Raw genomic sequence first — 24,363 nt, forward strand, 5'->3', positions numbered from 1 at the left:
TAGCTTTGATGGCTAATACAAATGACAAACAGTAATTTAGTATGAATAGTTGCATATGAGCAATGAGTAGTATGTTAATCAGAGAGTTACATCATTTAGCAACATATTTTTTTAAAGAAGTGAAAATTAGATTCTTCTGAGATAATGATTATGGCTATATTCATTTTGCATCCTTTTTAAGTTGCATTAAAATGGTTTAACACAGATCTCAACTATGGGAAATGGATTTCTGAGATCATAAGCTTTATCTCATGATCAATTTTCATTCATTTCAATTAGTGGAAAAAATATCAAAATCTAAGATAAAAACAAATGGTCCAATTATACAGTTACAACACAAATTTATAATCTTTACAAAGAATATATTTAAAGGAAAATTATCAAAAATTTTGAAGAATTACACATTTAAATGGGGATTTGTAATATATATTTGAAAAATTTAAATAATTATCTCTGTCTACTCAAAGATAAAATGTGCAGGGGCCTATTCTCTTCACAATATACAACAAGAATTACAATAAAGATGATGAGATGGTCTACCGATTGATTACCTTCTAAAAATTAGGTTCCAAGCAATATTTAATTTGAAAGCACATGGCCACATTAACTCTTTGCATTAAAATCTTGGAGAGCCCAGTACCTGGAGTGAAGCTTGTAAATCACGGGGTTCAAGTCCTATAGATATCGTGAAGTTAGACAAGTTACTTAGTTGATGTGTATTCACCATAACTCAAGAGTAAATAGAATGGAACTTTTTTTTTTTTTTTTTAAGATTTTTATTTATTTATTTGACAGAGATAGAGAGAGTGAGAGCAGGAACACAAGCAGGGGGAGTGGGAGAGGGAGAAGCAGGCTTCCCGGAGCAGGGAGCCCGATGTGGGGCTCGATCCCAGGACCCTGGGACCATGACCTGAGCCGAAGGCAGACGCTTAACGACTGAGCCACCCAGGCGCCCCTAGAATGGAACTTCTATAAAAGCTGAAGAGGTACATCATATATTGAAGCTACCTTAACACATTTATAGTCTTCTATTAGCAGGTTTTTGTTTTTTGTTTTTATTCGGTGTTTTGAAGTTATATATCTGTGGGGCCCCCCTTCTAATATGTGTGTAGCTGAGGCTGGGAACCTGCTCACTCACTGTTGTGACCTCATAACTATCACAGGGCCTGCTGCAATGTAGATAACTATTTGTTGATTGGATGAATGGAATAATTTATCAAACACTAAGTAGGTATCTATCACTTCCTAATCATCTGCTCTCTGGTCTCCGATTCTTTGTGCATAATGACCCAGGATGGCTTTAAATCCCGCCTGATCAGCTGTTCTTGGTTTCTGTTTGAACAGTATTTCCTGGTTTGGACCGAATCCTTGATAGCCAATATCCGGTCTTTCATTGCCAGTGACCTCAACCAATAACTTTCAGCCCCTATCCTTGTTAATTGCCTCTGACGGTCTATCTCCTATCTACTTGGCCATCTAGATTCACATTTCTTAAACTTTCAATATTAATCCCAATATTCTTCCAGGACTAACCTCTCCATTTGGAATCCTAACATCTACTCATTCTCACCCTGCATGCTTGAATTCTTAGATTTTGAGTTTGGACTATTTCAGAACTAGACATTCTGCACCTGTCCTTATGAACATAAAACTTTATTGGCTATAGTGACTCATTTAACTTCTCTAACAAGTATAACCCTCAAGCATCCTTTACACTGTCACTGAGACTTTGGCAGGGCATTTTTTTTTGCCTCTCCTGAAAAGAAGTATCAAACACAATCAAGCCCCCACAACTCTGTGCTGGACTGCTCCATCCCATCTCTCTAAGACCTGTTCTAGTATCCATATGCTTCCCAACGGTAGGAAAGGAACCGGAGAAAATAATACAACTACTAGAAGGTAAAAATAGAGAAAATAGAGGCATTGGTTACAAATGAAAATGAAAAATTTTAGATAATTGGAAAGATAATTTGGGATAATAGGAATTAGGGGTTTTGAAACGGAAAAGGTAGAATTACAGAGATAGCAATAAAGAGGAGCTCTCTCTTTACTACTTTGATCTTTCCATAAGGGTAATAGGAAGGTGGGTTTTATTGAAAGAGATGAGACAGATTTTAAGGAGCTAGCAAATGTTTCTGGCAAATGTTTTTGCTGTAAGTAACTCCCCAGGGAATCTAGATACTTTGCATTAAAATAAATCAAGAAGTAATAGTCCAGGTGATGCTAGGCAGCGTAATGCAGTTGGTCAACTCTTACTATCATAAAACACTGACAAGATAATATACTTGCTAACTAATCTTATTTACAAAAAAAAATGTTATAATCATAAAACTTACTATATTCTCATATATTGAATTTAATCATTTCTAAAGAAACAGTCCAACAAAGAATCTAGTAATACAAAAGGTAGAGTAAAAATAAGTGCCATATTCAGTTTAAAACGCAATTCTTTGATTCTTGGTTTGCTACCTTCTTTCCTTTAAAGCAAACTACTGTAACTGAATGAGGTTTGCATTTGGGTTATATCCAAGGGCACCATTCAATTTCACAATTTCCACTACAGCAATTATACTGAGCTCATTTCATTCATGTGCATAGAAGCACTCAAAAAAAAATCTATGTCAACAATTGTGGTACTTTCTTCTTTTCCCTATGGGCATTATCTTGCTCAACTGTCTTCAAACAACATAACAGAAAAAATAAATATTAAGAGCAACATTAATTAAAGTGCAGAAAATTAGTGCCAACATTGTACTTGCAATGTGTTAAATGGAAGATTAATGTATGCAGTACTGTTTATTGTGAGGGACTGAAATTCATATCTATTCATATGTATCTTCATACATATGAAAATTTATTCTACATATATAGATGTATACTATATTAAAATATCTAGACAAGCATATTACATAGATATGTCTACGTTATACAAATATGAAACTATGTATCTCTAAGTATATTGACATTCAGAATTTATACATATCTGTACCTAATAAATCTGCTCCACTTGACGAGTTAAAATTTAAACTACTATAATCACATCAGTAAAATAGCATCTTAGGCTTATATGTCACTTTATAATTTAGAGTTGTGACCGGTTTTTATATATAATCCCTAAACCTGATGGAATAGAAGATGCATTATGCTCACTACGGAAGTGAATAAACTGAGTTATGGATAGGTTAATCAATAGGTACTAGGTCAGAAAGCTGGTCAGTGAAGAATCCAAATTTTGTAAGAGACCAAGTTCTCCAAGTCTTTTCTTGCTACCCTATTTTAATAAACTTCAGTCCCGACCGACATATCCTTATCACCTACAAGTTTACCTAGACTCTCAAGTACCTTTTTACATGTCTTGGCACAGCCCCTTCTCCCATTTCCAGCAACAGGGATTCCAGAGCCTCCATCTTTCCAAGCCCTTTTAGCTCATTACTGACTTCTGTCTAGCAGATGATTACATGATCTACCACTTTGAGAAAACTGGAGTTATCAGGAATGAATAGTCAGTTTGATATTTCAAAGGAGCCCTTATTTTTCTGGGTTTCAATATTTCCTTTATGCTAAAAGGGAGGTTTAATTTCCAGGCAAGTTGATTCCTTTCAGTGGCATGTTAAAGTCTCTCCCTTTTCTTATACTATGTACTACTAGCTATTCTGATGCTTCAAGAGGAAAATAATAGACTTTATTGCGGTCGAAACCACAATGACAACCCTAATTAGCCAGGAATCCTGCTTTTTACCAGTTCCAGGGAAGAGGTCTAGGATCTTCCTAACAGGTGTAACCCTTACTTACACTTAAGCTAGCAAAACTCATCTGATTTATCTTAGCTTTTCCAGGTGATTCTACTGTAGCTCAAATTTGAGAACCAGTGACTTATGTATTCAACAGTAAAGCAGAATAAAAAGGAGAGAATCCAGATTCTCTAGAGGAGTTAAAAATCAGAGAAATTGGTGCAACAGGTTTTGGGCATAGGTCTTTGGGAACCACAGTGTCTTTGTATGCAGGCTAAGTTTCCTACTATTGTGCTGTATTCCTTCAAAACAATCTAGGATTATATACCCTTTGCTTTACAGTCCTCTACATGTGAAAAGTATGCTTCCAGAAAACCTGTCTTCAAAAAACAATAAGGAATTTCAGCTTTATGTGGTTTGAAATTCAAATGAATATAGTTTCATTCTTTTGTGAATGATTAATCAGTTGTTTTCAGGAAGAGTTTGATTTAAAAAACAATCCTTCCAGGTATTGTTACAAATATGTTATCACTTTAAAATTTGGTTCCAGAGTGGGCAAATTAAGTGAGGAGCACTCCTTACAAAACGTTAATTTCACACACCTGCTTTTTCATAAGCCTTAGGCTTACTATATAATTTGCATATCATACAAATGATACAACATAATCATACTAACAGCTTAAAAGTCTCTACTATGTATGCAATACTTAGATAAAAGAACCCTATTCTTCAAAAAACCCACTTTAAAGCAATTGTTACTAATGATTTCTTAGTTAAATATGCACGTAATTTCAGATACAAAAGATGAAAACAGTTACTTGATTTTTTAAACTAGAAGAGTAATCATTTTTTCTTAGGCTTCAGAAATAATCATTTATGGTTATAGACCATCTTCTGGGAGAAAAAGACAAAATCTCTGAGTTTATGCTATATTTATTAAATAATTTATTGTTTTTACCCTACCTTTATAAAAAGTATTTTTTTAAAGTAGGAGCATGCTATAATTGCTAAGATTTTTCTTAGAGATGTTAGTACTTACATTTAAAAGGAATTGTTGATATTGGAACTGGACATTTATAAATCTGAACGTTAATTACAGCCATTATTCATAGTCATTACACTTTTGGAGGTATGGATATCACCCTAGTGTTTCATTATATATTTAAAAAAAAAAAAAAATGCACCATCGAAGACTTGCTCCTAAGCATATCAGCTTCTGTCAAAAGATTTTCATTACTATAGAAATTATTTAAAATAGGGCGCCTGGGTGGCTCAGTTGGTTAAGCGACTGCCTTCGGCTCAGGTCATGATCCTGGAGTCCCGGGATCGAGTCCCTGCTCAGCAGGGAGTCTGCTTCTCTCTCTGACCCTCCCCCCTCTCATGCTCTATCTCATTCTCTCTCTCAAATAAATAAATAAAATCTTTAAAAAAAAAAAAGAAATTATTTAAAATAACAATGGTCTATCATGTGGAATGCTTTGAAGTGCTGAACTATAGCCTTTAAAGATCTTTATGACAAGTTATAAGCCAGAAAAACATAGGGTATTTTAAGTGTTGGAATGCTATATATCACTTATTTTTCAAACTTACATATTTATTAGAAAGCCTTTACAATTCCATAACTTAAAGTACTAGAAAACAACATCCTAAAATTCTAACTGAACTTAAACGATTTCCAATTTCAGATTCACAGCTTATTTGAATGTGTATTTAAAAATTTTGCTAATATTTGATTTTAATCAGCAAGTGTGCAAAATAAAGGGGTTTCTTACAGTAATTATGATTTACATTCATGGAAAAATGCTATGAATCAAAATAAAGTAAGTGAAATCCATTTTCTCATATTAATTGGTTACAATATTTAGATTGCTCACCAGGAGTCTCTTGACTACATAGCAATGGGCAAAGGTATGTTGTGTAATCAACTACCAACTCTACATACTTGTAGCCTTGTCTTTAAGTTCTAGATAAATCAATTAAACAATTCAAAATTAATATTACCTTAAAGTTGTCTAGCACTTCACATTTTACAGTACTATCAGAACATATCCCAATTGCCACCTTAAAAAAATATTTAATATTCTATACCATAAAACCTGTGTGTAAAAGGATGTTTGTGGGTACTTTTTATCTAGTTTCCAATTCTTGCTAAATATCTCCTGTAACAATTTAAAAGAAATTTAAGGCTTATGATTATAAAATTCCAAACAATTTTTTAGGGAGCTTTGATAACTCTTTTAGGGAATCTTTAGGCAGCTCATGAGTATTCTGAAAAATATATTCATAAGAGTATATTTCACTGTCTTTTTTCCTATTAGTATGGGAAATACGAGTGATGCTTTTTATCTTGGCATATCTATCTTGTTATTAAGCTAATAAAATTTATAAGAAAAGCTAAGGGTTAAACATACTAATCGCATAGATGTCCTATGATTATTTTTGAGATGATCTATAGAAGTTATTTAACAGTTTCTGGTATATAATAAAAAATATTGGTAGTTGATAGAATTATTAACAAACATTGTGACATATGTGGTAAAAAGTAAAATGTTTTCATAGGGCTAATTTATACCCTTGTGACCTTCATTTCTACATTATCAAATATATATATATATTGAAGGAGTAATGGTTGAAAACTTTCCAAATGTTACAAAAGACAAAGTAATGTCAAAAAAGTTCAATGTGCAACAAGCAGGATAGATTCAAAGAGCCACACTGAAACACACTTTAATCAAACCATTAAAAGCCAAATACAAAGAGAAATCTTCAAAAACACCAAGAAACAATACTCACCATGCAGAAAGGAACTTTAATATTATTAATCGCCAATTTCTCATTAAACTATGAAGGCCAGAAGGCACCAGGATGCTTATTCAAAGTACTGATTCATCAAGAAGCTAATACAATTATAAATATATATATATGTTTGTTTATATATATTGAATAGATCTATCTCACATATAGATCTCAAATAGCAGAACCTCCATATACAGGAGACACACATTAACAAAATTTAAAGAAACAGGCGGTTCTATAATTGAAGACCTCAATATCCCATTTTCAGTAATGGGTAGAACTAGAATAGCGTGGACACGGCACTCTACACAACAAAATACACATTCTTCTCAAGTGTACATGGAGCATTCCCCAGACAGACTATATGTTAGACCATAAAACAATTCTTAAATTTAAACAAAACTGAAATTATACAAAGTTTCTTCCCTGGTCACAATGAACTTAAGCACGTACTATAAGAAAACTGGAAAATTCACAAACAGTGAAAATTAACACACTCTTAAACAGTCTGTATTAGGTTGTCAGGGATGCCATAACAAAATACCACAGACTGAGTGAATCAACAGAAATTTACTTTCCCACATTTCTGGAGAGTGTAAGTCCAAGATCACAATGACAATGGGTTGTTTTTTCTGAGGGCCTTTCTCTTTGCCTCGTTCGTGGCCATCTTTTGTTTTCATATGATCTTCCCCTTGTCTGTTGATGCCTTTTCTCCTCTTATAAGAACACCAGGCATATGAGAGGCTACCCAAATGACCTTATTTTACCTTAATTACCTCTTTAAAGTCCCTGTCTCCAATTATAGTAACATTTTAAGGTACTGGGGGTTAGGACTTCAACATATGATTTTGGGGGGTGGGAGAAGACATAATTCAGCCCGTAACAGGCTCAGAAGAAATAACTAGGACAATTAGTAAATACTTTGAGATGAATAAAGACAGAAACACAGCATACCAAAACTTACAGGATGCTGCAAAATCATTGCTCAAAAGGAAATTTATAGGTGTTAAGTGCCTACATTGAAATAGAAGACTCCCAATCAACGACCTAACTTTATACTGTAAAGAACTAGAAAAAAGAGCAAATTGAATAGAGTGAACAAAATAAAGGAAATAAGATTAAAAGAGAGACGACTAAAATAGGAAAATAGAGAATATATACAATACCAATGTTGTTTTCTTGAAAACAACAAAATTGAGAAACCTTTAGTTAGCCTGAGAAAAGAGAAAACACAACTAACTAAAACCAGAAGTGAAAGTGGGGACATTAACTCTCAAACTTACAGAAATTACAAGGATTATAAGAATACTATGAACTATTGGCAATAAATTAGATAATCTAGACAAAATGGGTAAATTCTTAGAAACATACCAGTCAATTCTATCTCAGGGGGAAAGAAAAAATCTCAATACGCTTATAATAAAGAGATTGAATCAATAATAATAGTTCAGGACTAGATGGTTTCTCTGGTGAATTATAACAAACTTTTAAATAATTAAAACCAACTCTACTCAAACTCTTTCAAAAAAAAAAAAATTTCCTACGACATCGTATAAGGCCAGAATTACACTGATACCAAAGTCCAACAAAGATACCACAAGAAAACAACAGAATATTCTTTATAAATAGAGACACTAAAATGCTCAACCAAATCCATTTATCAGAACATTAAATGGATTATACACTGTGACCAAGTGAGATTTATCTCAAGAAAGTATATTTCAATGCAAAAAAAATGTAGAAATGTTATAAACCATATTTGTAGAACAAAGGGGAAAAAAACATAAGGAACTGATAAAAGTCAACCCTTTCATAATAGAAATGACATATTCAAGGAAGGACTGAAAGTTCTGCTTTTAAGATCGAGACAAAGATTTTCACTTTCACCATAGATATTCAAAATTGTAGGGGGAAGTCCTATCTAGAGTAAGCAGACAAGAAAAATAAATGAAAGGTATTTAAATTGGGAAAGAAGTAAAACCATCTTATTTGTAGGTGACATGATTCTCTACATAGAAAACCTCAATCTACAAAATAGTATTTTTGAATTTAAGACTTAAAGGTGTAATATTTGCATTTATCTTTTTTTTTTTGGAGAGCACTAGGATCTTTGGCTAACCCCAGATAGATATGTCCTGAAATTCCAGTTTCTTTCTCAAATACAAATTTATCATTTTCATTTAGCATCCATTTGTTTATAATACGTTATTAGTTTTAATCAAACAGTATGTAGAGACCATACTAAAAGAATATTTTAGTGTCTAAATACCATCAAGTCACAGATCAGATCTTATGTTCTATATACATTCCTATACTTAACAGATGTTCAGATGTTCATAGACTACCTATTGAACACTCCTTCGCATATTACAGAAATTAGAAAAAAGGTTCCTGTGATACCATTTCTGTGATCAAAACTTTGAACCTGATAGTTTTTGGACATAAACATTTTTGACCATTTAATTATACAATAGCCACCATTGGCTGCAAAAAAAATAATTAATCCATTAATTTTTGATGTATTCTCAATATGTTCTATGGGAGCTTTATTAGCAATGGGAGAGAATAAATCATTGATTTACATGTGTACTGAAACTTGAAGGAGTTTTCATCGGGCAAAATAAGTGATGTATGATTTCGCCCTTTCACTGATTACGTGCCACCCTCATCTTTGACCATCCTTGAACATAACCTATACCTAAAATTATGCAGCCAGTTTGAAAATAATCCTATTGTTACTTTAAAATATAGAAGTGATTGATTTGGCTTGTAACATGGTTTAAAATTCATTTCTGTATTTCCTACCATGAAATCTCAGTGCAATCATTAACTTTGTCTTCCTCTCCATTGCCCAAGGACACTCAAGCTGTTAAGTGTTTCCAGATCCGTGGCCCATGTCCATTCTCTACACTCTTGGGGGGGAAAAAAATCTATAGAGTTGTGAAAAAATATGAAACAGAATTATGAAACTGTTTCTATTTATTTAAGGAGAGGGGGCAAGAGTTGAAACATTGAATCAACCAGCATAACTGGGACTAATCCCAATGTTGTAAGCACCAGAATGTTGCTTTAGCATTTCCTATAGTTCGGGTGTAAAATAGGAAAAAGACGACTAAAAGTAATGTTCACTTTTCCTATTTTTCAGTGTACTAGATACTGCAAATGTGTATCTAATCTGGAGGAGTAAAATTCTACTTCATGTTTATAATTCTTTTCTGTGAACTTTAAAATTTTATCACGTAATGCTTTCAACTCTACTGAGAAAAGATGTTAATTTATGGCGACATTAATAAATATAATCTATAGGAAGTCATTATAAGCCTATTGGAGCATTGCATCTTAGAATATTTTCTAGTAATGTAAAGTCATTAATTCTGATGAAATAATTCATGGAGCAAAATGTAGAACAAATGTTCCCTGGAATGTGTTCTGAAAATTTGGAAGTAGTTGAAATAATAAGTAACATGGGCAGAGAACTAGCATCCATGAGTCACTTCCCACCCCCACCCCCCAGCCCCCCAGTAGCATAGGGAAATGAAATGGTCGGCTTAATGCTGAGTTATTTTTGGTTCTGATTTTAAATAGGTATAAATATTCTTTTTGAATCTTAACTAGCAATAATACAATGGCCCCAAAAAAGAATGTTCTTGTCAAAGAATACATTAGCTTTCACTGGAAAAACTGAGAGAGTCTATGAAAGAGTAAAATTTTAGTTGGTAGAAATACAATAGCAAAACATTCTGAAAAATCAGAATGATTAGATATACTGTGGATTGCAAATTATTGCACTTTAATTTTTAAATGAGCTTAGACATCTGTGAAATTTAAACCCCAGGGCCAATGATTGTGTGGCAGTAGCTCACAAAAGGAACAAAGCTTTGACATGCAAATTTCAGCTTTATGTTGCATCAGCTCAGGTAACCTTGCGAACCACCTTCACACAAACACGGGAAGCTGAGTGATGCCTCCCATATGGATCCATTCTTCCTTTCCCCTTCCCAATCAAGTTGACAGCAATTCTCAGTTCATTTTCGAAACACACTGATAAAAGATATACTAGGTCTTTACTTGTTATTAACCTCCCTGTACTATTATTACTCATATTTTTTTCCTTTGAGAGAAGCAGCTAAATGCAGAAGCTGATCTTTGCATATGGTGGGCCATTACCCCCCAAAAAGAATTGCAAATGTCAACCTATTATTGGGTCATTAATGTCAGGTCATGATATTTCAGAATTTGATGTTTTTAACCTTTACAGACATCAACCCATATACAATACACTTTTGAAAAGAGTTTATTTATCCTTAGAAACAGTGGATGCATGCTCCAGGAATGCTGTCGTGTAATGTTAGGTGCTGTGTATATGGCAAGGATCATTAAGTACATTTATGTAACTATCTCTTCAGCTTAGTTTGGCCCTTCATCTATTACTTTAGAAGAATCCCAAATCACAGATGAAAGAAACGTTCAGATGTCTGATAGAGAAAATGAAGGAAATATAATTTAATAGTGTTTCTCTTTTATTGTAGAATTACTCAATTTTGACTTACTGTTTAGACAAAATTTGCAAGGATATTTTTTCTTCTTCTTCATCAGAAGTCAAAGTTGTTTCCTGTTATAAAATTCAATGGAGTCAATTTCACCACATGAAATAGTTTTAGTGCGTAACATTAAAGTCATAATTCAAGAGGGTAAGGAAAATCTATGATGAGATAATTTAAATAGGAGATTCTGTACACAGCTGTGCCCATGTTTACACTACTTTGGATATGTGCATTTGTGACATGGCTTGAAAATATTAGAAAATAACACAGGCTGCCTGTGTATTTTAGAATTATTTGAAGTCATTTTGCTGATTTATTTTTAATTGTTTTGTCTTTTTCATTAAGTCCCTACTTTTTAGGTTAACTGGACATACCTAAGAAATATTTTGAAAACAAGTAATGGGGAATAAAAAGGAATCTAGTCAGAGGGAAAAAAATAGAGTTAAACAAATTTATCTATTATCTTATGCTCAAAGGAAGGGATTTTCTGCATATTTCTGTAAAGTAGCCTGCATATAAACCATCCTTCCACTGAACGAAGCATTCACTGGGCAGCTATTACCTCAGAACCTACTGTGCGTTGGCACAGGACTGGTGATGAAGGATAGTCAGAAGAAAGGCTGGCAGGGTCAAGGAGTCCCCACGGCCCTAAGAAAACCACCCTTAAAAGGATTTTATACCACCCTGGAAGGAGCCCTTCACTCTTTCCCACCTGATAGAGAGGACCAAAACCTGATTGGATGACAGGCGTATGGAGGGTTAATCAGATTGAAACAGCCTGCCAACGAGCCCTTGAAAACCCCTAGACTTAAAAACTCTCTTGGCAACCCTCTCAGGTCCCCTTCTCCTCTTCGGGAGCTTTATATTCTGTCACTCAAACTTTACTATCACTCAATAAACTTTGTTTTGCTGCCCACCACTCTGTCTGGTCTACCTCTTCATTCTTTGAAGCGGTGTGACCAAGAACTGTGGGCACCAAAGGAGAAGAAATCTTGTAACACCGGGCCCTACTGTGGTAGGCAGACTCTCATCATGATCCCTGCCTTGTGTCATTTCTCCCCCGGAGTGTGAACAGACCTATGATTTGCTCCTAACAGAATATGCCAACGATGAGGAGATGTCCCTCCCCCCCTCCCAATTATGTTATATAAGATTGTCACTTCCATCTTGCTAACAAACTCTGCTGTCTTCTCAATTTGCATACTTTCATAAAGCAAGCAGCCATGTTGGAGAAGCTCACATGGTCAGAACCTGAAAGCAGCCTCTGGGCAATAGGGAGGGAGGATCTGAATTCCACCCAACAATTACGTGAGCCTGGAAGTTTATCTTGCCCTGTTTTACCTTTTAATGGGACTCCAGCCCTGATTGACACCTTGTTTGTAACCTTGTGAGAGACCGTGAAGTAGAGCAAACAGCTAAGCTGTGCTCAGACTCCTGACCCACAGAAACAAATAATGTGGGACTTAAGTTCCGAAATGTGTGGTAATTTGTTATGCAACAATGGAGAACTAATGAACCAAGGGATGCCATAATAAATAAAACCATTAATAGTTGCTGTATCTTAGGGAGCTTATGTAGCCCATGGGGAAGGAGCACACAGTTTTAACACAGCATGGTAAATGTGACCAAGAGAAAGGTGACTAAGGCTACTGGAGGGACACAAATTTGGAGAACCAAATGGGGCCTGGGGAATAAGGAAAGTCTCCCAGGGAAGTAGCAGCTGAAACTTGAAGGATGAGTAGGAGTTACTCGGGAGAAGGAGGAGGTATGTTTTGTGTGTCATGGGTGGATGGTGTTGGTCTGGAAGATACGGCACGTGAAAATACAGAAGTGAGAAGGGGAGTGAAAGTTGTGCCTCATCAACACGTCTGGGATATCAGAAACAAGCCAAGGTGTAGTAAAAAATGAAGAATTAAGAGAAACCAGATCATGTAAAGCCATATGACTCATATCTACAATAAAAACCATGCTTACAATAAAATTCTAGGGCAATAAAATTATAAGAATCTTGCAGAATTATTTGCAAGAAGCATTTGCTCCACAGTATTTTCTGATTATTTGATAAGTCTAATTTTCATAAAATTTTAAAATGAGACTTTATTATAAATATAAGTGGTCAAAGATTAAATGGTGAGGGAATACATACTAAAGACTACTAATTAAGAGAACCCAGTAAAATATTAAGATTGGTTTAAGTGAGGTGGAGGTTTTCATCATCACCTGAACAAGATTTTTTGCATTGGTGTGAATAGGAATCTCTTGTTGTGCTATTAGTTTTCTAGAAGGCAGTTAAAGATGCATTCTTACATAACCCTTTATATAATCAGATAATTCCAGGAGGACCCACTAGACTATCTTCAGCAGTCTACTGGAAAGTCACATAGTAATTAATCATTTTGCCTATTTGCAAATATTTCATAATTTTCCTTATTAAATTGCATAACACAGAACATCTATGACTTTCATTTGACTGCCTATTTTCTGAAGGATTAAATACTTGGGTTACAACTATTTCCCCTGAACCCTGTTTTTGTTTGTTTGTTTTTTTATCTTTTTCCTCCTGGCATTTATATTGACAGAGAAATTTGAACCTCTCTCCCAAATTCTTGTATCCTCCTTGAAAACTTTTTTTTTTTTTGGGGGGGGGGTGCCTTTTTTTTGTTGTTGCTTTGATGCTCTAAATCCATTTAATTAAATACCTTACTAGAGTCTGTCTATGGAGCTAAGATTCCTTTTACTATTTTGATTAGAGCTTCAGGTCACCTTTATTTCTACACCCAATTGTCTTTCGTTGTTTTAGTGTGACAATAGCTCACATTTATTCTGTACTTATCTGTACTAGGCATTAGGATAAACACCTTACATGCCTTACTCACGTAGAGCCTAACATATTTAAGAATTAGAACAATATCCACCTATTTCACAAATGAGAGAACTGCACAAAAAGGTCATATGTTCAAGATCGAATAGCTAGTAAGTACTGGGATGAGAGGTGGACTCAAGCTGACCAGCCCCACTTTGATTAGTGTGATCATCACCCACTGATTAATTCAACAAATAGTGATAAGATACCTACAATATCTAAGCCTGATGCAGGGCACGGAGACTAGTGTGCTAAACAAATCTAATAATAGAGACTTTTTAATGTTTAATATTATAAATTTAAAGCAAACACTGATTAAAATGAAATCTAAGCAATAAGATAAAGCTCTGTTGTCGAGTAAACATCCAATTCTCAGGAAAATCCCAGAGAGCAGTGTCCCCTGTCCCAGGATCCCCAGGAGTTCAGCTCTTTAATTCTGCTAACACAATATGAACATCGCTCTGCTGGGCCATCTTTTGTTTCCTACCTGTATTTTTGCCACAGTCTGGCTTTCTACTCTTCTCAGTTTGGGGCCATGCTGTCTCCAGTCTCCTATCAAGAATGTCAAATTGCTTTCTAAAATGTTCTATGGGTTCCGGAGAAAAGTGTGTCTCCCTCTGAGTCTCACCGATGCTATTCCCTCCAATTTTCTCTGCAATATATTCTTTCAAGCCCCCTGGTGTTGAATTTTATTACATTTCTCATCCTCAACAAGGAGGGAACTATGCACCATTGGCATCTGCCCTCGGCTTCCATCGGTGGCCGTGCAGATCCCAGACAACAGGCTGTTTCCGTTCTCCCAGCACCGCGGGGCAGCAGACCGCACCTGCCCATGCCATGCCCCCGCAGAGCCTCACTTGCGCAAGGATGAGAACTTCTTCTGCCCCAGTCTGCTCTTCTGACAGGTTCGCAGGATACCCAGAGGCTGGGAGGATAGAGACTCACAATCTTTCTGTTGTGTTTCAAGTAGGCCCATCAGTTCTACTTCATAAATCCAAACACTGTTAGCTATTTGGGTCTTCGGCAGTGCTTGCCTCACACCTGGTAGACATTCCTCCCAGGAATGGACGGTGGCCAGGCTTCCTAGCTTTGTGCCCTCTGGGTACCCTATGGTGTTTGGAGTTCCCCCTTCTCTCCTTCCTGTGTTCCTATCCTCCTTCATCTCTTCCTTTCTTGGCTTCTTATATTTTGGTGAAACATTTGGGAAGGGTATATTAGGTTCACATACTCTAACAGCATTTTACACAGAAGTCCCTTATTCAAATGTTAACCCTGACCAGCCTTTAAACTTCCTTACTTTGGGGCTTCTGGTGCATTTAGGGATCTAGGAGTCACGTGCCCCACCCGACCTCACTGGCCAAACAGTGCACAGAGTCCGCAACCAGAACAGAGAGAATGTAGGTTTGCCAAATCAGACCTGTGAGCCCCTGTACGATCAGATGATTGTCTCCTGCCATACCATCAGGCTTAGCGTTTGCTCATTTGATGCCCTATTTATTTTTAGTTTATTTATGGTTATTGTACTCCTACCACAGGAATATTACCCAGACCACATGTGTCTACACTAAAGAAGAAACCATCCCTTCAGTGTCCTTTGTTTCTTTACTTACCTGGTCACATATAGTAGGACTTGCTGAACTCCTGCTCGGTGTTGGCATTTATCTCTAGACCTCTATCTTCTGCCTCTCTGCTCTCCTCTCCTGCTCCTTCACACCCCTCACCCCCAGATTTCTTCATCTAAGGGGAGTATCACTACATTTTATATTCTTACTAAATGTTTTTAGAGGATTAGGACTTGGAATGTTCTTTTTTATTTCATTTAAGACTTGTTGCATAATATGGGGCACCTGGTGGCTCAGTTGTTAAGCGTCTGCCTTCAGCTCAGGTCGTGATCCCAGGGTCCTGGGATAGAGCCCTGCATCGGGCTCCCTGCTCAGCTGGAGGCCCTCTTCTCCCTCTCCCACTCCCCCTGCTTGTGTTCCCTCTCTCACTGTGCCTCTTTCTGTCAAACAAATAAATAAAATCTTAAAAAAAAAAAAAAAAAGACTTGTTGCATAATATTCCTATAGCATTCTTTGTCCATCAGTTTCTTTCTCTTTCTCAAAACTGTGGTTGTAGCAGCTAAGCCTATCAAAACAATGTGTATCACCAAGCTTTGTACTATTTAGGATTATTCCCTCTGATTCATGGAAAACATATGTTCAAAGAGAGTTAACAAGTAAGTTACCAGTCATAAAAGAGTAAGGATAGAAACAGACTGCCCATCTATTATGATTCCTGGAAAAATATTTTTGCTGGAAGTGACAATTGCTCTTGTTCTCAACTTAGTTTAAATGTGAAGCCAAACATGCCTATACAACATGTTTTATTTCTCCCTAGGAGGTCACCTTGGGCAAAGCACACAGATGCACTCGCCCCGGCACTGCTCTGTACAGAAAGATACTTCCACATTGTTCAGAGACAAAGCATAGGTGACACATTGGTCTCACAGCATGGGGGCTCCAGGGAATTGGGTCTAAATTTTTTCTCTGGGCACAACGCAAACTACTGTGTACATCAAATAATAGGTCAGTTGCCAAGTTCTGAGGGAAGAACTCCGACTATGTTTGCCTTTTGAAGGCAAAAATATATTATTTTTAAAGCATGCAGCAGTGTTACATAGAAACCATATATAAGTCAATGGAGCTAAAACCACTCATAATCAAGTACAAAGATTACAAATTATATACGCTTAGTCTAGATCCAGGGTTAAGTTAGCTTTCCAACATTTTAGAAAAAAGTGTTTATTTTTTTAAAAGGAATTTAGTTCTGTGATCTGTCCAGAAGAGGATTTAAATGAACAGAGTTCAGAATTTCCATACAAGTATTTTCACATCTTTTTATGTAAAATGCACATGATCTGTTACTATCTGATGAGAAATAGTTGACACATGGCTGTGTTTCCTAGATATATGATAGCAAGATCTGGACATTTCATCAAGTATTAAAATCTCTTTTACGCCATGCCCAACATACTCATTTACCTATAATGGCAGGTTTCACATTCCAATCATGGTCCCTATGTTTGCTATTGTTGTGACATATAACTGAAAACAAGCAAGAGCTTCCTACCCTCATCCCACTCTTACCAGAACCACTATTACCACATGGGCTTGCATAAAAATACAAAGATCTCTAAATGGTGAACGGAATCATTCAGAGGATGTGAATATAGATTACTTGAGTTAAACTAGGTTTTGGTAGAAACACTTAGTAATTAGCAAGGTAGAGGAGAAATGCAAGAATCACCCATCCAAACCATGAACTCTCTTGGAAAGAAAAATACCAGGAAAAACAAAACAAAATCCAAAATTCTGCCTTAACTTTGGTATACTCTTGTGCACCACAACACACCAGGACTCAGACGTTCTGTAGGGATTAGGGTTTTCATCCAAAGAATTCTTCACAGAGGATACATCTATGTTATTTCATTTTCTATGCACTTATGTAGCTGGTCAGTCAAGATGGCAACAAACTATACCTTCTATTAAGAACCTTTTTTCAGTGATTGAATGAAACAGTAACCTTGCTCTTGTTTCTCCCTTTGGACAAATGTTATTCTACTCTCAGATCACTTTTCATATTGTGTTATAGCACACTTACTATTCTTGCTCACATGGACTTATTCTCACCCGGACAGCATAGATGCTCTTTAATAAAGGACAGATTCTTTTTTTTTTTTTTTTTTTTAAATTGTCCACTGTTGGGTACCTGGGTGGCTCAGTCGTTAAGCGTCTGCCTTCAGCTCAGGTCATGATCCCAGGGTCCTGGGATCGAGCCCCACATCGGGCTCCCTGCTCGGCAGGAAGCCTGCTTCTCCCTCTCCCGCTCCCCCTGCTTGTGTTCCTGCTCTTGCTAACTCTCTGTCAAATAAATAAATAAAATCTTTAAATAAATAAATAAATAAATAAACTGTCCACTGTTCTCAATATAAAGTCTTGTATGTTCAATAAGTAGTTATGGTGTTGGATACACTCTTGAAGTGTTTAGCCAACATGGAACAGAAGTTTCAAACAACAGATATTTAAAGTTGGACAATAATTCAGTAAAACTATTTGTCAGCACTATGGTAAGCTAGGACAAAAGAGAAAAGTCAAATGAGCCTTCCCTTTAAGAATTTAAATCTCATGGGAATTTAAATCTATATCCACTAGGAATTGCAATCTAAAAACAGATGTGTAAATAAATAAAGCTACTGTAATTAAAACAGTTTGATATAGGGACAGTTGACAAATAGAAAATGACAAATGAATGGATTACAGAAATAAAATATTTGAATTCCAAGATGAAAGAATTATTTAATGAATGCAGTTGGATAATTTACTGTATAATTTGAAAAAAACACGCCTACAACCTAGTGTACACAACAAATTCCAAATAAGGGATCAAAGCATTAATAAAATTTCAGAAAATTAGAATAATTGCTTTCATCTTTGAGTAGACACTTTGAAAAAGCAATCAAGTAATATAGCATCCCCAAAGAGAATAATTGGTAGGCTTGATTACATAAAAACCAGTAGGAATCATAAGTATTTAATGATAAAATATGGACTTGGGGCAAAAAAAAAAAAGAATATAGACAGACCAAATGATAATTTCCCTGCTAAATCAAGTATCCCCATAGATAAATAGGAACAGGACTTAAAAACAAAAATGGATAATACAAACTTACATTTGATGGAAATATGTAAAGATCTTTTAAATACACCAAAAAAGTTCGCTGTACCCACTGTCAACAATGATATAAGAAATAGGTACCCAGAAACAGGCATTTTACTCTGGACTGAAAATTACCCTGATGCTGTTCAGACACAAAGCAGAGGGGGTCACATATTTGTCTTGCAGGACTGAAGCTGTATGACAAGTGTAAGAGAATAAATCGTATAGAATCATTCTGGAGTTTCACTTCAAAAAAAAAAAAAATGCTGCTACCAAGATACTAGCAGAAACAGATAAAGATAAATGAACAAGGTTGTTTATGACCCTGTGCAACAGTCAAAAAAAAAAAGAAAAGAAAAAGATACATCTAAAGGTCCATCATGTGAAACAGATCAAATAATTTCTAGTATACATCCACACCAGGAAATACAAAGTAGCTATTTTACCATTTTACTGAGGAGGTACATCTATACATACTAAGGTTGAGAGTAGTGAATAAAGAGTAGATCTTTTTTAACTTGTGGGAGAAAAATGTCATTCTATTTTGTTATAGATCTGTTTTTATAGATAATTTTTTTTTTCCACGAGCATGAACACATTGAAAGAGATACACATAAAACTAATAGCAGTGGTCATGTCTGGAAGGAAGGCTGGGATGCAGCGGAAGGATGCAAGGGAAGATCCATTTGTACTTCATATTTCAAAATGAAAATGGCAGTATTTGGGAAACTTTTACATCCTTTCTTTATCCTTTTATTTCAAACCAAAAATGAATGAAACCAAGTAGCTAAGATAGTGTGATATACACAATAATAAAAGAGTATTCTGGATAGCCCCCCCCCACAGAAATGGAATACTTATTTGTGAGGTTTAGGACTTGAGAGAGTACAAGACAGCAAGGGGTTTTTTTGGTTTTGTTTTGTTTTTTGTCTCCCACATAAGGGGGGTGGTGGGGGAGAAGGGGTAGTGTAAAGCACCTATTAGAAGACTCTACATGCAAGGTGGAGAAGAGCAAGTAGATTGGAGCAGTATATGGGCTCCAAGTTCCTTGTTCCTCTCCTCTATATCCTAGATGGGTCTCTAGGTAAGCCCAAATCCTGGAACCCAAGTGAGTACAGTCAGAAAATGCTCAAAAGTGGAAAGCACTCCTTCTCGCCAGAGAATCAGGAGGGATGTTCTTGGGAATTGCACCACTCGCTCCAAGTACAATTCTACAGTGAAGCTACAGCTCTTCTCCCTGCATTCTTCCCCCCCGGGGGCGGCCACCATGCTTAGAAACAGCAACAACTGTATTTACAGACAAGAGACGTCTGACATTCCCCATCTGTCTTATACCAGTTGAGCCCAGCCGTCCAGTGGCTCCTCTTCCCCCACTTCACTAACAGGGTTGAGTCCCGTTTTAACTCCCCCTGCCCTAAAACTGAGACACAATATTGACGCCACCCCTGGATGCAGCAGCAGCAATGGTGGGAATGGCTGGAGCAGCCATGCAGCCTCTTTCCTGTCACCACATTGCCACCTGTTGGGCCAATTTGTGGGTACCGTGCAGCAGGGTGGGGAGGCTAATGCCCCAACTTTTAAAACTGAACACAAGGAATAAGAACACTGGGGGAACAGAGACTGAGGATAAGATCATGGAGAGGAGGAATCAGAAGGGGCTCTTTGCATCTGTGTATGAAATCTCCGTTCACTCTTTAACTGAAAGAATGAAACCAACTGAATTCAGATGGCAAATACTTCCAGAACAAGTAGAGGCTGAGGCTAAATTAAAGACTGGACTATAGTGGCATATACATAGACCAGACAAGGACAGGTCCAGGGTAGGATCTAAATTATTAGAAATGTGAAGAAACAAGGAAACAATCATCAGGGGAAGGACAATCAACAGATAACCAACCAGGAGATGACACAAGTGTTAAAGATTTTTTTAAACAGCTATTATAAAAATGACCCATGAAGAAAAGTCAATACTCTTGAAATGGGAAGACAGAAGTCTCAAAGAAAAACTTATGGAAAGAAAAAAAATCGACAAAAAATTTTACTGGGGTGTCTCAAAAGTGAAATTGAGAGGTCAAAGGAAACAATGTACATTGTACATTAAGATCGAACAACAGAAATCATCTAAAAAATTATGTATAAGAATCAACAGAATCTCAGGGAAAAATATCAAAAGGTCTAATATCTGTGGCATAAAAGACCCAGTAGGAGAGGAGAAAGATCGGAACAACAACAAAGAAAAAAAAATTTGAAGAAATAATGCTGAAGGCTTCCCACTTTGGGTAAAAGACCTAAATTGAAAGTTCTCAGAAACTAAGTAAACCATCATCAGGATAAACTTAATCATCCCCAGGCACATTAGTATCAGACTGCTGAAAGCCAAAAATAAACATTTTTTTAAAAAGCAGAATAAAATAAACTATTATATATAAGAAAACAGGAAGTCGAATGCCTACAGATTTCTTGTGGGAAACCAAGAATGGTAGAAGAGAATGGAACAATATTTTTAAAGTGCTGGAAAAAAAAAAAAATGACCTATCAATCCAGAATCCTCAATCTAGTGAAAATAGTCTTCAGAGAGGAAGGTAAAATAATTTCACCAGGAATAAAACTAAGCAATTTGTCAATACTAGATCTGCTTTAAAATAAATGCTAAGGCAGAGGAGGAGCAAGATGGTGGAGGAGTAGGAGACCTAAATTTCGTCTGGTCCCAGGAATTCAGCTAGATAGGGATCAAACCATCCTGAACACCTACGAACTCAACAGGAGATCAAAGAAAAGAATAGCAGCAACTCTCTGAACAGAAAAGTGACCACTTTCTGGAAGGTAGGACGGGCAGAGAAGTGAATCTGAGGCGATATTCAGGAAGACAGATAGTGGGGGGAGGGGGCCTCTGTCAGCCGCTACCGGCAAGTGACAGAGCAGCAGAGCACAAAATTGGAACTTTCAGAAGTTGGCTTTGCTGAGGGACGTCGCTCCAGTGGCTAAGCAGGGGGTGGAACCCTTGCTGGGACAGTGTGGTCTCGGGACCCTCGGGGTCACAGAATGACTGGGGGTGCCTGAGTGCGGCAGAGCTCCCAGGTATCGGAGCAGGGAAGCCGGCTGCAGAGACGGAGCTGAGGAGCAGGCTCACAGCTCGGGGTTGCCATAAACTGTGATCTGCGGCACAGTCGGGCCACTACTCCTCCAGCAGGGACCCAACAGGCGGCAGATTGGGGAGACTCCCCTTCCTTCCCCGGGAGGAGCAGCATGGGAGAGCACCGCGGGGATCTGCTGGATTTGGAGACTCCACACTTAGTCGGGTGCCAGAGATAGAAACGCTCGGTCACAGGCCGGGTGAGCACGGAGTGCGGCCGGAGACCAGGGAGACGGGAGTGATTGACTGCTTTTCTCTGGGGGCTCACTGAGGAGCAGGCCCGAGTTCTCGGCTCCTCTGGGCAGAGATTGGGAGGCTGCCATTTTCACTATCCTCCTCCAAAGCTGTACGGAAAGCTTGCAGGGAACAAAAGCTCCCGAGAGTGCTCCCAAGAACAAATCCGAGCAGATTACTTAGCCCAGCCCCCGGCAAAGACATCTGAGAACCATAGCAACAGGCCCCTCCCCCAGAAGATCAGCAAGAACAGCCAGCCAAGACCAAGTTTACTGATCAATGAGAATGGCAGAATTCCAGCACTAGGGGAATACAGCACATAGAATTCATGGCTTTTTTCCCATGATTCTTTAGCCTTTTAAAGTTATTTTAATTTTCTTTTTATTCTTTTTCTATTTTTTTTTTAATTTTTCTTTTTCCTTTTCAACCAACATCTTATCAATCTGTTTTTTAAAAATCTTTTTTATTTTTCATATTAGAGTCATATTCTATCCCTTCATTGTAGTTAAATTTTTGGTATATATATATAAGTTGTTCTCTCTTTAAAATTTTGGGATACAGGGCGCCTGGGTGGCTCAGTCGTTAAGCGTCTGCCTTCGGCTCAGGTCATGATCCCAGAGTCCTGGGATCGAGTCCCATATCGGGCTCCCTGCTAGGCGGGAAGCCCGCTTCTCCCTCTCCTACTCCCCCTGCTTGTGTTCCTGCTCTCGCTATCTCTCTGTCAAATAAATAAATAAAATCTTTAAAAAAATAAAATAAATAAAATAAAATAAAATTTTGGGATACAGTTTCTTCTAACAGACCAAAAGATACCCTAAATCTCTACTGTATGGCTTTGTTCTAGTCTCCTGCCTGATCACATTCTCCTTTTTTTTTCTTTCTTTTTTCAACCAACTTATCAATTCCTTTTTAAAAAATCTTTTATAATTTTCATCTTTACAGTCATATTCCATCATTCATCGTATTTACCCTTAGTTTCGTACATATATACGTTTTTCTTTAAAATTTTGAGACACAGTTTCTTCTAACAGACCAAAATACGCCGAAAATCTAGTATGTGGCAATGATCTATGCACCAGCCTGATCATATCTGATCATATCCTTTTTTTCTTTTTTCTTTCTTTCCCTTTCTTATCCCCCAGTTTCGGGTCTTTTCTGATTTGTTTAGTGTTTATTGTTCTGGCATCGTTGTTACCCTGTTAGCATTTTGTTCTCTCATTCATCTCTTCTCCTCTGGACAAAATGACAAGATGGAAAAAATCACCTCAACAACAACAACAAAAAATAACAAGAGGCAGTACCGACTGCCAGGGACCTAATCAATAGGGATATTAGTAAGGTGTCAGAACTAGAGTTCAGAATGACAATTATAAAGATACTAGCTGGGCTTGAAAAAAGCATAGAAGATACTAGAGAAACCCTTTCTGGAGAAATAAAAGAACTAAAATCTAACCAAGTCGAAATCAAAAAGGCTATTAATGAGGTACAATCAAAAATGGAGGCTCTAAATGCTAAGATAAATGAGGCAGAAGAGGGAATTAGTGGTACAGAAGACCAAATGATGGAGAACAAAGAAGCTGAGAAAAAGAGATCAACAACTACTGGATCACGAGGGCAGAATTCAAGAGATAAGTGAGACCATAAGATGAAACAATATTAGAATAATTGGGATCCCAGAAGAAGAAAGAGAGAGGGGCAGAAGATATATTGGAGCAAATTATAGCAGAGAACTTCCCTAATTTGGGGAAGGAAACAGGCATCAAAATACAGGACGCACAGAGAACCTCCCCTCAAAATCAATAAAAATAGGTCAACACCCTGACATCTAATAGTAAAACTTACAAGTCTCGGAGACAAAGAAAATCCTGAAAGCAGCTTGGACAAGAGCTCTGTAACTTACAATGGTAGAAACATTAGATTGCCAACAGACCTATCCACAGAGACCTGGCAGGCCAGAAAGGACTAGCATGATATATTCAGAGCACTAAATGAGAAAAATATGCAGCCAGGAATATTATATCCAGCTAGGCTGTCATTGAAAATAGAAGGAGAGATAAAAAGCTTCCAGGACAAACAAAAACTGAAGGAATTTGCAAACACGAAACCAGCCCTACAAGAACTATTGAAAGGGGTCCTCTAAGCAAAGAGAGAGCCTAAAAGCAACATAGACCAGAAAGGAACAGAGACAATATACAGTAACAGTTACCTTACAGGCAATACAATGCCACTAAGTTCATATCTTTCAATAGTTACCCTGAATGTAAATGGGCTAAATGCCCTAATCAAAAGACACAGGGTATCAGATTGGATTAAAAAACAAGACCCATAGATATGCTGTCTGCAAGAGACTCATTTTAGACCCAA

General features: G+C 36.9%; 1 protein-coding gene across 3 annotated transcripts in view; it reads right to left on the reverse strand.

Annotated features, from left to right (window-relative positions):
* The window catches only part of GPC5 (glypican 5), a 1,360,202-nt gene that overhangs the window by 563,681 nt on the left and 772,158 nt on the right, over window positions 1-24,363 (reverse strand). The window contains exon 8 of one of the 3 annotated variants that reach the window (XM_032402776.1): window positions 10,076-11,139. The exons of the other annotated variants lie outside the window; for them this stretch is intronic. Coding sequence (XP_032258667.1) covers window positions 11,138-11,139 — 2 coding nt within the window. The 3' untranslated portion in view covers window positions 10,076-11,137. Of the gene's footprint in view, window positions 1-10,075; window positions 11,140-24,363 lie in introns of those variants that run through there. 3 annotated transcript variants of the gene reach the window in all.

The sequence above is a fragment of the Phoca vitulina genome, unplaced genomic scaffold, assembly GCF_004348235.1.
Source record: "Phoca vitulina isolate PV1807 unplaced genomic scaffold, GSC_HSeal_1.0 scaffold5, whole genome shotgun sequence".
Lineage (NCBI taxonomy): Eukaryota > Metazoa > Chordata > Mammalia > Carnivora > Phocidae > Phoca > Phoca vitulina.